General features: G+C 36.1%; 1 protein-coding gene across 1 annotated transcript in view; it reads right to left on the bottom strand.

The window, feature by feature from the left end:
• LOC131061660 (urease) overlaps nt 1–18,709 on the bottom strand; it is a 190,177-nt gene that overhangs the window by 133,939 nt on the left and 37,529 nt on the right. The window contains exons 3-4 of the mRNA XM_057995465.2: nt 17,448–17,493; nt 14,785–14,890 (exon numbers count right to left, since the gene is read on the bottom strand). Coding sequence (XP_057851448.2) covers nt 14,785–14,890; nt 17,448–17,493 — 152 coding nt within the window. The remainder of the gene's footprint in view (nt 1–14,784; nt 14,891–17,447; nt 17,494–18,709) is intronic.

The raw sequence follows: 18,709 nt of genomic DNA, 5'->3' as shown, positions 1-18,709 counted from the left end.
GGACTTGTAGAGGACACGCGCGTAGCCGAGAGTGCAAGGAAAGCAACGAAACGTATTGGTCAAAACAGTCTACCCAAGTCCACCACACAAGGGAGTAAGCAAGCAAGAAAGATGGTGACTCTTCTGACAAGTTGGAATGTGAAGTAATTGTCGAAGTTCACAAGGGACGAATCGGAGTACCCTATACACCATTGCAAGACTTGCATAACAATATGGGAGGCAAATGGTCAAGACGACTATGAATACTGGTTGAAGGCATTTCCCGCCACACTACAGGGAATTACCATCAATTGGTATACAGACCTGGCGAATCAACACAAGGCAACATGGAACGAACTAAAGAAGGCAATTCAGAAATAGTTTAAACTGTTGAGTGACAACAATGAAATTGTTGTAGAAATCTACAATTCCAAACAAGGGAAGCATGAAAACAGGCATACAATCATAGGCTCAAGGAGTTGTGGAGTAAGATGGAGAAATAGTCGACCAATGGGTTGAAGAAGATGTGGTTCGTTGAGGAATTGATCCCCTCACTGTGCAAGAAGATGAAAGTAGTGCCTCCATCCTCATATGTTGATGCTTACTGTTGGTTGAAAATTTTGTACACCTGGGGAATGTGCAAAATTGTGGTTTCAGCCACAGTGTGTGAGTATGATACTCTCCTAATTTAGGGAAGGCTCCCCCTATCTACAAACTAAACTAATCTAATATGGGTGAGACAACAGTCTTTCTTCTTCTTTCAAGAATAATTATACTCTTTTCTCTTCACAGAAAAGCAATAGCAATTGGAAATAAATAACAGCAAATACATAAATGAGACTTTTTTGTAGGATTTTGGAACATAAAGGGAAGCAAAGTTTCCATGAAGGCACAAAGACCTCGTCACTTCTCCGGGACGGGAAAACAGAAATGAAAGCACAAAGTCTACAACACTTCTACTGTCCTATCAACCTTTGTAGATGATTTTCTGGTAACTAAGCACAATATGTAGCAGCTCAAAGTCTAACCACATGATGCACCTCTTATGCACAAACATAGAAAATAAAAGCAGCACAAAGTCTGCAAGTTACCCCTTTGCTTGAGCGTCCTACAATAGTTTTAGACGTGACAAGCAGCTCAAAGTCTGCAGTATCAAATTTTAAAACCAATCTAAAATTCCGAACACAATAAGCAGGTCAAAGTCTACAAGATTGAGCTTGAATCCCTTTTGTATAACACCTCAAAACTCACAATCAATCTCTAGAAAATGTCGTCACATAACACCTTGAATCAACACAAAGTTTGAAAGCAATTTGCCTCTTTTAATTGACTGCAATCTGATTTACAACTAAGCTCAAAGTCTTAAGAGTGTACATACAAACTGGCAAAGTTTTGTTGCATTGCCAAAAGATCTCCCCATTACAATAGACCCCCTCAAGTATTTATTGGAGAGGAGCCTTGAGAAAAAGGTGGGAGGATCCCAACTAACTTGAGAAATTCTCTCAACCACCATGACTTTTTCCAACTCCTAACTAAGACTTATTCAAAATTACAAGTCCTATTCTAAATTAACTTGTAATCAACTTACTCGTAATTACAAAAGTGCAAGTGATAAACTTGCAATTACAAAATTGTTTTTTTTTTACAAGTAAACTTGTAGAAAGGAAAACTGCAATTCTGAAACTATTCTATGTGTTTGAAGACACGACTCTAATTACATCATCCTCTGTTTTGAAAATCTTCATGCTGTTACAAGACACTCTGTGATCAAGGTAAATGACATCTTGAACTGGAACAAGAACTTGCACCTTTGATAGTCTTTGTGTCTTTAACCGGCGAACTCTAACCTTTCACATGCTTGGGGTAGTACTGACTTTTCAGGAGAGAAGTTATTTGCAAGGTTGAAGTAAGAAGCCTATCCCTGTCTTGAAAGCATTCTATGCTCTCAACCATTCATGTTGTTCTTTCTCCAATCTTGGAATCTGCTTGCAAAATAAGGCCCATGCCTTAATTTATTGATTTGGTAGGTCATGTGTGCAAACAGGACTGACATGGGAAGGAATAAATTGATGCAAAAATGGGCTCACAAGTGAATTTCAGGTTTTGAGGACTGCATTACATGTGTGGAAAAACAAGAGCATTGACTTGCAATTGTGGAGGACAAACATGCAACTTCATATGTGCAATGGGAAAACACAAGTTTGCACTTGTTACTGCATGCTAGAGACTCATTTTCAAGTGTTTTTGAGTGCATTTTGGACCAATTTCGGGTTTTGGAAGGTTGAATGCAAGTGAAGACACAATTGCAACCGGGTTTTAAAATTTCGATTGCAAGTGGACTTGTAATCGGAAAAATGATACCAACCGGTAATGGCAAACTTTATGTGACCATGGATAGATATGGAGAAGGACATTCTCATCTTGGCAACTTGGAAAATGGGAAAATCTCTCAACATTGTAATTTTTGTAAAAAGAAGGTTAACTCTTTTTATCAAAGGGAAGGACAACATAACCAAAGCTACTTGTAATCGGGTTTTGAAATCCCAAATACAAGTAAAAATGAAAAGGGGGAAAATCTTGCACATTCACAAATTGCTTTGCAAATAACTTATCAGTTTGGGAAGATCAGTTAGAAACCCGAATTCTTGCTTGGTCAAATGCCCTAGACCAAAACAAATGAGCTTGGGAAGAACTGAAATGCTCCATAAATAGATACGTTGAAAACCCTTGGCAGCCAAAAACGGATTTTGATTTAACCTCCTCCTCCAAAAACGGCATGAAGAGAAGTAGATTTGACTACAAACACTCATCAATGAAGGGAGAATGCAAGACGTGTTTGCCATGTGGCGAATTTCATGCTCCAAAACGTGGTAATAACCAGCAAAGACGTCTTCCAAAAATGTCTCTAAAAACGCCTTCAAAAATGCAAAACGTGTTTGCCCAATCCATTTTTGGTGAAAAAACGTGGCAATAAACATTGATTTCCAACGATTTTGCATGAATATAGGATGGATTTAGTGGAGGAAAGCCACAAAAATCGGATTCATGGAAAGAAAAGTGCAGGTCGGGTTCTTCCTTTCCAACTACAAGCAAAATATGCCCACCAAAGATGCAATCGGGTTTTAAAAACCCCATTACAAGTTTTAAATTGCATTACTTTTTTCCTTCATTTGGGCAAATTCAAGTTTTAAAGGAAGAAGAACACAAAAATAAAGAGAAAAAAAACTTGTAATAGGGAAATAAAATCCCCATTACAAGTTTTAAAAACATAAAGGAACAAAAAGACTTGTAATAGGGAAATAAAATCCCCATTACAAGTTCTAAATAACACAACTTAAATAAAAAAAAAGATTTGTAATAGGGAAATAAAATCTCTATTACATCTAGGAGCAACACATAACAACTTGTAATAGGGAAATAAAATCCCTATTACAACTTGAAAGCACAAAGTAGGAACTTTTATGAGAAGTTACAAGTTCTCATTAAACTTGTAATTTTAAATTCACTTGCAATTTGTCCAAAAACTTCCTACAACAACTTAAAAGACATAAAAAGTAAGTTACAAGTTACAAGTTTAAATAAAGTGCACTTGTAATTGCTAGAAAAAACCCCTACAACACAAAAACATAAAGGAAACTCCTAACCTGCATTAGAAAGAAAATTTCCCACCTGCAATCAGGAAGAAAAAACCCGAAATTGAAGGAAAGACATAGCAAACGAACTCAAAATGCGATGAAATTTGAAACGTGAATCGAGGATAGGCCGAAGATCAGTCCAATTTAATCAGAAGCAAAAAAATTGTCTTGGGAAGCGGGCCTTGAGAGTAAAATCTTCAACTGCAGCGACTACTCTGAAACCCAAAATTGCACAAAAAGCTAGGAAAATGAAGACCAAAACTCACCAAAATTTGGACAATGATGGCAAAGACACCCCCCAATGATTTGACACTAATAAATGTGAGTTTTGCACCTCGTAAAACATGCCTTGGAGACAAAATGATGCATTTTAAGCAAAAATTTGTAGGGGTTGTCACATTTTTGAAAATCCAAAAATGAGGACAACACTTACAATTGGGTGATGGACATCGAGAGTGAAAACAAAACATCCTCCCGAGGGAAGAGGAGATCGATGATGACGAGAGCACCAAAGGTAGTAGTGATGAAGAATCCAAAACGATTCAGGCCCTTCGATGGGATATGTTGAGAATGATGAAACAATTGAAGGTCGAGAAAGGAACCAATAAAGAAAGTAATGAACTATGGTCTACTGAGTACAAAATTGAGCATGCAGAAGGTAGTTATCTTAAAAAGATGTTTTGTGAGATTTTCTTGGTGATGGGTAATTCAATAAAGGAGTGTCCATATAATTTGAAGACTAGAAGTACGCACGTACTCTTCACACACATAGACTAGCCCATCAAAACCACAGAATGTATTGCCAGGCGGTTATGGAAATCAATGAGGGCGAAATCAAATACCAATACGACTCCAACGGACGTCCTATCATACAATGCGACAATGTAGTGAATAGGGTCACTTTGCGAGAGATTGTCAAAACAAAAAAGACAACATACAATTATTGTGCAAATGTTGTGGACTGGGGAATCATGAAGACACCGACTAACCAAAGCAAAAGGGTATTAATATGCTGGATGTGGCAGAACAAGATGAGGCAATTCTGGCAATCACGAGAGCATAGACAAGGAAGGCGGTGTACTCAGACCCTTGTACGGAGAACGAATGACTTTGAGAAGGCAGAGCAAAAGTAGAACAAGTGTTAGCAAAGGAAAGAATAACTTCCAATGAAGTGCAAAAACATCATTGTGAGAGTCAGAGAAGAACATAGTTCGGAAGGTGCTATAAACAACCATACCCATCAAGGTGACAAACCTTCTTCAAACTATGCCACATCTGAGAGTGGTAATTACCAACACGATCAATGACGACACAGTTAGCCAAAGACAATGTAAACCACAAGAGGAACCGACAAGGAAACCACCATGTGAAGGGAATGAGACCAGTGATCCAATGTTGCTATTGGTGAGCATCGGGAAGAAGCCAGTGGTCATCAAGATGGAAATAATGGGGAAGAAGTTGGCAAACATCATCATCAATGGACACTCAAGAGTAAACATACTGCAAGAAGATACTTGGAAATGCCTTGGAAGACCAACGCTCTGGCCATCAACTTTCCACTTGGTAGGTGCCGACCAACACAACATCGAGTCATTGGGAACATTGATAGCACAAAAAGTAATGATTGGGACACAACAATTTTTCTTAGACTTTATAGTCATCTCACTGTAGAAGAAGGCGTACAACACACTCCTTGGGAGGGGATGGTTGATTACGGCCAAGACGAATCATAATTGGAAGTGGAACACGCTCTCGATCGAGAGTGATAGGAAAAAGTACATCATCAACCTGAGGAACTAGGCGGTGAGTAAAAAACTAGCATCCTCCGACTCAAAGTCTGAGGGTGGAGAGTTGGGTACAAACAAAGGGAGGAAAGGTATGGAACCCAACAATGAAGGGGTGCTCGAGTCGAAAGACTGCTCTAAAGATGAGATGAGTTCCCTGAATAGAATTCCACTGGCAAATGGAGGTCTGTGAGGCATTTTCACCATCATGTAATTTTCTTGAATGTACAACTCTCGATGAAGAGCAACCAATGAAAGCATGTAAAGTTATGGATGATATATCTGACAATACGTAGATGGAAAGTGGAAGGGAAAAGCCCATGAAGGAAGAACCGAGGCGATATAAACGAGGGTGCCTGCACGAAAGGAAATCATACCCGTACGGAGTTAGGTCGTACGCAAGTGTACTGGCATACGAGGGGCTCGCAGGTAGCAAAGAAGTACATACTAAACCATACATGGAAGAGGTCATATATGAAGGCAAGGTACTCGTATGCAGCACGAGAATCATGCAGACCATACAAAAGGCAAGAAAAGGACACAAATTAAAACCACGTGTAGGTTGTTAGGTCTCGGAGACAACTGAGAGGGGGGGGGGTGAATCAGTTGTCTAATAAATTTAAACCAAAAACAACTTAACCAACTTAATGCTTAATACCGGTAAACCATATCAATATGCCGGTAGACAATTTTAATAGTTAATTGCTATACCGGTAAGGATTAGTGCATGAAACATAAACACAAAGTCATCCACAACACATAACACCAATATTTGTACGTGGAAACCCTGTAAGGGGAAAAACCACGGTGGGAAACCTTACCCACAATCAGATGATACTACTGCAGATAGTAAGTGTACATAAATGGGGTCTGCACATGCAGAAAGGCCAACCGCCTAGAGCTCACTGCTCAATCACAAAATGGGAGTCACACTGACTACAATTGGATGGTTAAATCCAATAAGAATGTACTGCTCAAAATAGCATCTTCATATGCTGGATTCAGTACCGGTGTAATGCTGATATGCTTTCACAAAAACCTAGCTTCACCTTCAAATGATGTCTGCGTGTATAGCTCTGCTTATTCTCGCATATACCTTCACAAAAACCTTCTTCGCATTCCACATATGATCTTACAAATAAGATCTTACATTTATACCATAACCTAAGACCAATTTTAGTAGGTCGGCTCTACAAGATATTACAATAAAAACATTTTACAAACAATATAATATCCGATGCAATAACCGATTGAACATGTCGGCTTAATGCATTTACAACAATAATTAATCATCTCCATAGCGTGCCATGTTGATCTGGAAAAGATAAACCTGCCGGTGTAACCCTAGACCTATTTGCCGGTAACAGCAAATATGCAACTATGAATATACCAACGAACAAAACTCCAGGACAAGATGTCCAAACGATGTCTTCGACATAACCATGTGTTTTCCATATCATTCCAAGTGTCGGTGATCATTATATCTTGCCGGTGTACCAGATACTGGTGACTGTGCATGAGTCACTTGCTTGCCAGTGAATGTTGCTGATTCTCCAAAGTGCCAGAGTTGATAAGAGTTTAGTAGGTGTTGACATCAATGACAAAACCATACCAAAATACCAACATAGGTACCGTACAAGGAAGTTTGTATGAGTGCAAAGCCAGAGAGCCATACATGGTTTCCATACAAGGAAGCCCAAACGTGCACAAGGTAGAATTGACCGTACGTGAGCAGCAAAGTCAATCGTACATGGAATTGGAAAAACACGGTTGTTCGTACAAAGGGTGTAGCAAGTCAAAGAATCCATACGCAAACGAGACAATCACCATACCATACACCAGGGAAATTATGAGACTGTACAGCGAGGTGAGAAAAACACCATACAACAAAAGTTGCCATCTGTATGCCAAAGAAAACACTGCAAAGCCATACAGAAAGGGCCTGGCCAAACCATACACGAGGAGGGAAAAAGCCACACGAAGAGAGAGAAAACAAACCGTACAGCACTTCTAGGTCGTACGTGAAGCTATATGTAGGAGAAACATTGTCATACGTGGTAGGGTTGCCATGTGCTGCAAATATCAAAAAAAATAGACTGTATGAGAAGCAAGATAGGAGCAATCCATACGCATACGAACCACAAGTGCTCAAAACCCCGCACACACAATCGAATGGAACCATACGTGAATGGGGAAGGAGGTCGTATGGGCAATCAAAAGTTGTAAAGAAAAGGCTCGCAAGAGCCGTATGTGAAGGAACGTACGGACAAGAAAAAACTGTACATGGGGGTATTTCACAAAAAGCCATACAGAAAGGATGTGGAGAACAAGAAAAACAAGTTACCATACGGGGTCAATCTCAGACACAACATTTTGGCAAGTTGTACGAGGAAGGATTTAATCCATATGAGAGTGAGTCGTACGACCAAGGAAGACTTACATCAGACAAGGGGAAGTCAGGAAAAACAAGGAAACTTCTAGTACAGTCATCAATTTTGAAGTGGAAGTATGACTTGAACATAGTTTTGATATAAAATTGCTATTTTTTGGCTTCATCAGCATTGTTTTTGGCGTCTTAAAAAATCAAGAAAATCATGTGCTCACCCTTGGCACCCGCAAGGGGCGCTTCCCCTTTAACTCGTGGGGGTGTTGCCTCCAAATCCTCATTTGATTTGGCAAGTACACTACACGTTGGGGTTGCCCAATCCAAGTCATTGCCTACACTCTTGTCATTAGTCTTTCTAGATATTACTTGATCTATACTTGTCATCTGGAAGACAACTTTTTCTTTTGAGGGGGATGTAGTCAGCATAAAACACCTATTGTTATTTCCCTTGATATTGGTTATCTGCCAATGTATCAATTATTTGTATTAAGTGGGTTGTCACTCTCGAGTAGTTATGTGTCAATTGGTTGACTTACTCTTGGCAACCGTCGGGTCCTTTAAATATGTTGTGTACCGCCAAGGAAGGTAGTAGGATATAGTTAGATGAACTGGAATCCTTGGCCCACCATCTCTAGTCTTCTTCTCTATAATAGTTTCATGTGCGAATAAAGATATATTTTACTCTTGTATCTGGTATGCATTGTCATTGGTATTATTATTTTATATATTCAATTTATCAGATATAGCAGTAAACAACAATTAAATAAAGAATTTACAAGGTTGATGTCACCTAAGTTCTAACATCTTTCACCACCAAAACTAATCTTCTCCAAGAGAGTTTTCGTCCTCAAGAAAGCTGAGATGAACCAAGTTCAACCTTGCAAAACATAAAGGTTTCACCAAAGACAAATAGATTAAACTACATAATACAAATGAGCTCCCTAAATCACCTTATATACTTTTCCCACAAAACTTTATGAAAGGCACAATTTTAAAATTCACAATATAATTAAAAGCTCCTTTTTTTTCCAAAAGACCCTTTTTTTTTAAAATATAGATAATATTTGATACGCAAGGTCCCAAAATTATGAGTCCATGATTTAAATATTTTCATCCTCTTTCCAACGAGCTATTATACTAATGTGCCCATTAAATTATTTCAATAAAATTCAGCAACCTTGGTAAAATAGTTAAATTAAAACCAATAATACACCCGAGTTGCAAAAACTATCAAAAAGCATCGGAATCCAAATTTGATTGCACTAGAGTGATACCGATGATGAATAATTAAATTCAACTTATTATAAATAGACGCTCTCTCCAAGAATCTTGGAGAAGCCAAGAAAATTCAAAATTCACTTTGGTAAAGTGGCATTAGGGTCCTCTAGACCATCTACGCTCATTACAAACATCAAACATCCCCTCTAACATGGCTAACAGTCACCAAGAAAGCTGAAGCTAACTACAGAGTTGAAGTGACCGAAAGTAGGGACATTATAGCAACATACATGGTTTATCACTACTTCTTGAAGAGGCACATAAAAAAGCACCAACAAAAAACTAAGTGATGCCTCCTCTTTAATGAAATGAAACATAACTACAGAAATAGAAGGAAAGCAATATCATCATAAAGATTTATGAATTTTGTTTCAACAACTTGTAAGGATTGTGTAATCACAATTCACCAAAGAAGATTATTTTTCTAGGAACCAATGTAAGCAATGTGGAGAGGAAGCAAAGAACAAGATGAATTCCAAAAACAAATATGACAGAGGAAACCCAAACCTCAATGGTGCTCAAACTAAAAAGGAGAGAAGAATTTGTGACCCTTAATATAAAGACAAGACTATCAACTAGGAGACACCAACAATAGTGAAAATTTTGTGAGTGAAAAGACCATCGATGACAATGGGAAGAAAATAGGTGGTGGGAATACCTTCAACGACAAGCCATAAATGAAGGTGAGCAAGGGATCAAAATGGAAGAAAACAAAGCATCAAATATCGACATCTTAATATTTGAAAGTTGTAACTCTTAGATTGTAATGTTAGAATGAAATGCAAATCTTTGCACTTTATAATCACCAAGATCCCGATGTGGGTAGGGTAAGAGCATACGGTGATTGAGAAACTAACCTACTAGCAACAAGCTGCATAGTTTTAAAATGAATGCCATACAAAATATTTAAACAGTTAACCATGTAGTGATGTCCCATCCTAAATGTTGTGGTGGTATAGATTCCCACTAGGCATGTACCTAGTATTGGGACCCACCCATGATTGGGTAGCCACATGTCCACAAGGGGATGTCATCTACATTGGCACTCTAGTGTAACGAAAAACCTCACCTTTAACACCAATGAACACCATTCACTAATAGTCTAGGCTTTTGGTGTAATGGTCGCTTAGCTTGGTATCAAAGCTAGTTATCTTACGATTCTTACCAACCTCTTTTTCAAAGAGATAATCCTTTGCATGCAAAGTTATATATTTTAAGCATCCTGGTGACATAGCAAACAAATACTACCAATGAGAAATTAAAAAACAATATAAGTTTCTAGAGAATCCAAATATAGAACTATTGCCTTCTAAAACCTTGTCAAAACAAAATCTTATGTCTAAAAAATAAAAGAGAACTGGCAAGGAAGACAATCCTAATGATCAAGATAAAAGAAACACTGATTTGATGCTTGATATGCTAACACAAATGCGTCATAAAATGGACAATAATATGAATGCCCCTAGACATCAGAATGGTGAAGGAAGCACATCAGGGGCTAATGTTCTTAATGTCACTAAGAGCAACACCTAGAGAACTGTTATTGGTTCAATTCCTAGTCCTTTCCAACCTACTTTTCTTCATAGGGAGGAAGAGCTTCCAAAAATGAAGCTCAAAATCTTTTCGTTGATGATATCACTACCTATTGTATTAAGTATTAAGGGCAAAAATATTTGAGTGGTCTGTAAAAACATTTGCAATCACCTCTAATTCTAACTTTTTTTTATCACCTAGTTTCCAATAAGGATAAGGTGAGAGCATATAAAGACTAGAACAAAGACAGATGAATTACATGAAAGATGTAACTAGCTGACCAACTTACAATAAAGCAGAGTCAGAAAATCACTCTAGCCACACTAGCTAATAATGAATGCAGATCCCAATCAAGCCAAACAAGCTGATTACAAGTAGGGTTGTGTCAAAGCCAAAATGGTAGACTAATCACTTGATTCCATTACATGCCATGCAAGGCAGAGAATGTACTAAAAAATAAATTTAGACTCAGTGAATGTACCATCTAAGATCAATTACAAATAAGAACAAGGATTCAGCAGTAAACCATCTAGAATATTCAAAAATGATATTAAAAACTACTGGCGGTAAACTGTTCAGTTTACAATAATGTCTCAATTAGAGCTCAAGTATAAATAATTGAAATGGTTACATCAGCTCAAGATAATAAATTTAAATTCACCATTTGGAAATATGAATTTTGACCCTCAAGGAGATATTCAGAATTATTAGATGATACCTGTAAAAGATAAAGCTAGTTGGAATTGATAAGGCTTGATCTAAACATCATACGTTCCAAAAAACATCTAATTTTTGATAGATATCAAATATTCTAAATGATTCATTTTTCAGCTACAAATGGTTCAACTTCAAGGTGTATGGCCTAGATTTCAAAGAGTGGTATGACCGACAGAGGCTAAAATAGATGCAGCAATTCCATTTTCTTCAATCATCAGCTGAAAATTGATACTATTTCCCTTCAAGAAAATCCTGAATCACACAATCTGATTACCAATACTTATAAATAACTTCACATATGGAGTATGGCCTGCTATGCGAATGTACGGCCTCCAAGATCAAGCATGCAACAATTGATATAAAATGTGAGCATAATATTGAACAGGACTGCTAACAAATGAGCATAACATTGAACAAGAATCAGATATTCACCTTTTGGAATAATGTGGTCAAGAAAAAAAAGTAATATCCATCCTTACAAAAAGCCATAGTTACTATTCCTTCAACCTATTAGGGATCACAACCTCCTGCAAAAGACAGTACTACTGGAACTACTATATCTAGCAATGAAAACTCCACAACAACATTAGATAACAGAATCACCAACGCTAAAAACTTACAATAATAATATAATATGCTCCATAAGATCCAAAAAAACATCACATCAAATCAAGAATAAATGAGAGCAAACACTGAACAACTCGCTCTCAAAAATGAAGCACGGAAACCAAGAAAAAATTGTACCATTTGTCAATCCTTGAATGAGATTACATCTAGGACAGTTTTCATTCTTGAAGCTTTAAAAAATTTCATCCTTGGAAAAAGCATAACACACATTTGTACTTGCAAAATAAATTGTTTCAAAATGCATGCAGAATGTTTTTCAAAAACAGTCCTCATAATTTTAACTTTATTTTGAAGAAAAAATATATTTCTTATTTCTTTTTAGGTTATTTTCCATTGAAGTTATAAATTATAATTTACGCATCGTTTTCATCACCTTTTTATACCAAGAACCTAGCAATAATTAAATTAACACTTACAATGCCTTTTAAAATAATTAAATATAAGTTGTCTTTTAATTTTTCATTTTGACAAACTTATTGAACTATTTAATTAATTTTCTCTTTTAACCATCCCAGTAGCCTATGGGAAAATTACAAAAAATTAGGCCAAGGGTCACTCGTGACTTACACTCGAGAAGGCAACATCACACATGTCTTAGTGACATTGCCATCCAAACTTACATTCCAAGGAAATAAAATGGTAAACTGCACAGATTTTACAATATGAATGATAAGCAATGAAGAACTCTTCTATTTTAATTCTAGGAATTATAACAAACAATTGTCCAACAATCCGGAAAAATGCATGTTGTCAAATAGTTGGAAAGAAAAGTGCAAAATACACAAATATAATAATACCCGAAATATGTAGCAAGGCTTGATTGAGAATGGAGCACCTGATATAAAACTTCAAAACTATACTCAATTATTAATAAACTTCTGTAACGACAGTTATCTCTGATAGCCTCACATCCCAGCCAAGGAAAGCGGCTATCCCAATAACTGAAAATCTGTATGGTTTGAAGGAAAATGGCCAACAAGAGCATGTATGGCCAGATATTGAGGACGCATTGCCTGATAACAGTCTGCAGGTCTGAAGTGGGCATAAATGGCCAAATATGAGCACAGCATTTTGTGACCAGCAGTTGGTTGATAGCCCACTTCAACTGCTCAATCAACCTCCCAAAATGCCTACACTATGGACTGTTGTGGTAGCAATAAAAATATAACTCCAGCTAGTAATAAATATCAAATTTATTTTCCTTTATGATGTCCACATCCTTATTCTGATCAGCAGCAAGAGTTGTTGTGGTCTTCATTAGATTGCCCTCCTAGAATAGATTGACTTGTCCATCAATAAACCATAGAAATTTCACACAATAGCAACCATATATTGTAGCAGAATTGTAACAACTTCAATACTAACTCCTTTACAACAACTTTAATCAAAATCATATGCAGACATTAACCAAAACTACAATACACTTAGCTCAAATGTGATCTCTGTATTAAATCACCCAAAAGGAACTCGAGGGTTTTCATCCTCAATCCAAAACTCAAGGGCTTCTGTCCACAAGAGAGAAGGTGAGCATTGTTCAATCTTGGAACAAGAAATTTGTTTTTCAAAATGGACGCCTTCCTCATACCCTAAACCCCTCTCTTATAGATTTTTCAGAGATCTTAATATTATTTTCTTTTTTTCACCTTTTTCCCTCCAAACATAATTAAAGTCTCTTTTTTAGAACACTTTAGACCTCATCTTTTAATAATTTGAATTTAATTCATCCCCTTTTTAAATAAACATAATATCACCTTGTGGACGATTTAAATTAAATTATTAAATAGTTTTTCCTTTTACAACATCCCACTAGCCTATGGAAAAATTAAAAATAGGGTAAGGGTCTTTTATCGGCCTATGTCCTAGAAGGGGACATGACATCGATTCACACTCTAGTCTCATGGAGTTGCTTAATGGGTAATGAGTCATAGAGTGTTTACACAAGATTGAAATTCATGTCTATCACTGGAAAGTTTAGTAAGTATAGTTCCTTTGTAGTTATCAAGGTTTTGAGGCCATAAGAAAACAATCATATAAAGTTTTTAATTGATTGACTCTCCCTTTGTCTATATAAGCATCTCTTTGTTCTTGAATCTTGAATTGAAAATGTATTTTTTGGGGTCAATATATGACTTACGTTCCTTACTATTCATCAATTACAAAATGATTCGTATCTCTAGCAGCTAGTCCAAGTTATCATGTTTAAGTTCCTCGACAATAGTTATTTTCACATTTCTTGATAAATCCTTTGCACAAGCTGGTTAAGTTTTTGAAAGACATGAGTAATGGTCAGAAGTTTGAATCCCCGGCTTGAACCACTACATCATAAGGGAAGCTAAAGTGGGCGGAGGTTATAGGGGCCATATTATTGGGACCTTGCAAATGGGATTCTGAATAGTGGCAATTCTTCTGTACCTAAATCAAAAAGAAATCGTTGCACAATACTTTAGTAATAAATAAAACTAAAAATATGACAGATTAAGAATCAGACAAATTTTTCCCATGCACAAGAATAGAACACTACAAAGGGAAGACTATAGTAAACAAATATATCTAAAAACACAAAAAATGACTACAAACACAACAACATGCTATCCAATAAATGGGTAGTCAATACAGCTAAAATGCATAGTAGCACAAGCTGCAATATAATCACAAATAAAAAATATCAACTTGAAATATAATTCTCTCCACTCTCCAAATATCACAGCATTCAAGTATAACTGCCATTACAGCTCTAATTTTTTATACAAAATATCAAAACAGGAAAAATTCACCTTGTCAATTCAAGTGAGTTAGAGAAAAGATAAAACAGATGATTGGAAATGAAGAATTCCCCATATCTAACCTGGAAGGAATGAGCCATACAGTGCGAGTTCAAGATTTCCATCTTCATTTGTGATGGGATTGTGAATTGTCACTAATTTAGTGCCATCTGGAAATGTTCCTTCCACCTACAAATAACAGACTTCAAATTATATTGGGCATAACATTTGAAAACAACCAGTCTAGACTACAGTTTAATGAAACTATCATAGATATATTATAAACAAAATAGATTAAAAACAGAACAATATGCCATCCCTGGAAGCTATAGCAGCAAATACAAAAGGTCAAACACCTCAAGCACCATGAGGAGTCAAGCTAATCAAGCAGGTCAAGCATCTCAAGCACATCAAGAGTAGTGTGGCATAGGTTAGGCAACCAAGATTGAAGATATGGTGGGGATATTAGAGTGATCACAATGAATTGAAGTAAAATTTGATGGAGGTGATGATGCCACAGTGCATCAATATCATTGAATTTCCTAAGCTTCTAAATTAGAAGGATCTGATCAAATAAGCATTGAAAAGTAATAATCCTTGATAAGCAAACAGCATTCCCAAGAAAGAATAAGTAGCTTTGAGCCTGATGACTTTAAGTTATTGAGAGTCCCAGATGCTAGGAAGGAAATAATAAATCTTCAGAAGACGAGAGTGAGGATAAACTTCAGCTGACCTTGGAGTAGCTAACATTGTGGAAGGTCACTGGATAAGTTAGCAGTAGTGTAAGCACCAAGAACCAAACTGCTGTTTTCAAAGGTATGGGAGATGAGGATCCCATCAACTTTGATCTCAACCTTTAGCATTTCTATATGTAAAGGTGACTTCACAGGTGAACCTTCTAACTGAATCAAATATTTTTTTCAATAGTCTTGCAATTCACCGACAGTCACAAAACAAGCTCGAGTTTACTTCCATAGTGATATTGCATTTCCTTCAAAACTTCTTTTCATTTAAATTGTTGAGGCAGATTTTTTTTTTCTCCTCTCCTTGCGACTCTGAGTAGAGGTCTCCATATAATGAATCACGTGCATTAGATGCAATCAAATTTGGGAAAATTCTTGATTATAAATAAAGTTCTGATAATGGTTATTGCCTCTGACACAATACATTACAATTATCATGGACTTTTCTCTTAAGATACAACTTCTTTAGGATGTAAGTATTTCTCACCTTTGGAGATAACTTTTCACCTAAGCTTCTTGCCTATCAAGATGTACTTGCCAATTTTCAATGTCTTAAGACTGCAGCATGGATTAGTAACATATTTTTTTCTACTATGTGACTTTATAATGAGTGCCTCTTATGTGATTTTATTTATATTTGGAAATTTGCTTTCCTGATATTCCCTTCAGTTTTAGACATTAAAGTTGCATGCAGAATAACAAAATTGCCATCAAACTTGATCTAAGTGGTATCCATATGGGAAAGTTTGTTTATATATGAAAAACTAGTCCTGTAACACCTTATTTGAGGAATTAAACCTGAGTTTGAAAAAACTTCTAAACAAATTTAGAATCTTTGGAATCTGTCTCAAGTTTAGACCTACCAGATAAGTTCACAGTCACTCTATTAAATTGAGAAGAAAATCATAGGTTTTATCAGTCATTTTGCAACATATGTCTTCCTTCCCTCCCCTAATCTCAACCAGATTCTTGAGTTTGCGTGGATTATCTTGTTGCGTATATGTTTTTGCTGTAGCAGCTTGCATGGATTATCTTCTTCTGTGTATAGTTTTCCTGTAGCATCTTTTGCACCTACGTATATAAGAAGCTTCAACATTATTGGAGAGCAATTCGTAAGAAATAATTGTTAGAACAATGTATTGGGAACAAATCCAGTGGAAAAAAAAAGAAATCCACAAGGACCTAAAACTAAAAGTCAATTGCATGAAAAGTACAGAACCCTTTCCCAAGCAATAGGAAAAGGTGCAGTAAGAAAGCACTAAGTAGTATCAGTTTCGCCTAAGTTTTCAAAAAGGAACCAATTATTTGCCATAATTAAATCCAAGTGAAATAATCACAATGACAAGCACAGAGGGCACGGTATACTACATTTGATGTCACAAATGGGCATAATAGGCCTTAAATTCAGGAATTTACCATCATGAATCATGACAGAGTCATTGCACCTTTATTATAAATCTTTCTCCATCTAAACTACAAGGGAGTCTACAAAGGATTTGAAATTTCACTAGAATTATCAACTCATCTACATCTGCTCATTGACATTGCCAGTTCTGAGTTAGATGATATAATGCCTACTCTAGGACAGTATAAAGAGAGAAATAGAGAGTATGTTATCAGTAAAATGATTCTTGAAACACATTAGCTTATTAAAGGTATATGGACATGGACTCTATTTGAATAAAAACATTTCCTGTTTTGGTTTTATTTCTAATGCTTTTCTAATTTCCATTTGCAGTTTAATATATGATCTATTACATTTCTAATCCTAGTAAGGTGTTATATTCTAATTTTATGACCAATAGTACCAAATATAACACTGAGAACTATTAGACAAGAAGATCCAATTTGATACAACATGCCTAAATGCTACATTCTTGGTTCAACAATCACAGCATACTTTCAAGAGAATAGAAACAGTAAACAAGTTATGATAAATAAATTTCTACTACAATGAAAATATAATATACAAGCTATACAAGCATTTAGAAAATGCCCCATACCTGAACTGTTTCCAAAAGATGAACAACAGAAGGAAGAACTTGACGCCTGCAAAACCCCAGCAAAAAGCACCATGTGCAGAAATAAGCATCACTACTCTCCTATGTTTCATTTGTATAGCTTGACTTGAACAAGAATTATAATCAGAATTAACATTTTTCTTTACTCATTAAGAAGATCATAAACAGGCACAATCGTTTGAGTTGGATATGGCCTAAGCATATGACCAACATAATAGACTAGCTTTAAGGTTACCAAAAAGAGATGCTAGAAATAGACATGATGGATGGTGATATTCTAAAAATAGAAAGAATAGGCAATTCTATAGAGGACATCTTGTTGAACGGCCCTAACTTCAAACCATCTTGGATAGATTAAGTTTCTTATAAGACTTCTTAATCAAAACAAGCTAAAAGGTGGGAGAGGCATTATTACAAGTGAAAATAAAATATAAATTGTATATTAAAATTGGTGAAAGCATGAAAGAATTCTCTTGGTACACCCAATTGACAACAAAGGATTGTTGGTCTATTGACAAGAAGGGGCATACATCTTGGCCCACAAAGTCTTTGTTAAGGAAACCTCTATAGAATGAAAAAGAACTAAAGATTTATCTATAAGAGTGATGATGTAAAACCCAATAACAAAAAATTCTATTACCAAGTATCATTAATAGAAGGAAGAAGTGATCATCATCTCAACACATCAATTTGGTTTCATAGAATGCACTCTCTATCATGTCCAAAAACTTATTCACGCATAAAAGTTTATTGTCTACAATAAAGAACCTCATTAGGAAAACAAGAACACCATTGTTTGCTTTAAGTCCAATTCACCATGCATTTTGAAGTTTTATCCCCTTTTGCATGCAAACCTACTCAAGAAGAAAAAAATTGCTCAATGTCGGGCTTTGTGTAATGTCCCTTTTCACTCCATTCCAACATTCTTGGGAAGTACCAAAATTCTTGGAGAACACCCTTTGGCAGAAAAGAATTCTGACAATGGCAACAAGTTCAAAAAATCAAGATGGGTCCAATGGTACTTTCTATATGCAATTTTGACATTCTAGGAGCTCTCCACACTTCTTGGAGAAGTTTGCTATTTTTGGAAAGCACCAAATTTTATAAGTTTAATCATGAGTTGAGGAATATTTTGGCAGGGTCAAACAACATATTTGGTCCATTTTAATATTTTTACTAACTTTGGACATATGTGTGGAAAATAATTAAATAGTTAAACGTCATGTTGTTCAAAAAGTAAAAAA

Source organism: Cryptomeria japonica, chromosome 7 (assembly GCF_030272615.1).
Source record: "Cryptomeria japonica chromosome 7, Sugi_1.0, whole genome shotgun sequence".
In the NCBI taxonomy this organism is placed as follows: domain Eukaryota; kingdom Viridiplantae; phylum Streptophyta; class Pinopsida; order Cupressales; family Cupressaceae; genus Cryptomeria; species Cryptomeria japonica.
The sequence above is the reverse complement of the archived record's forward strand: the minus strand, read 5'-3'. Positions and strand labels throughout refer to the sequence as shown.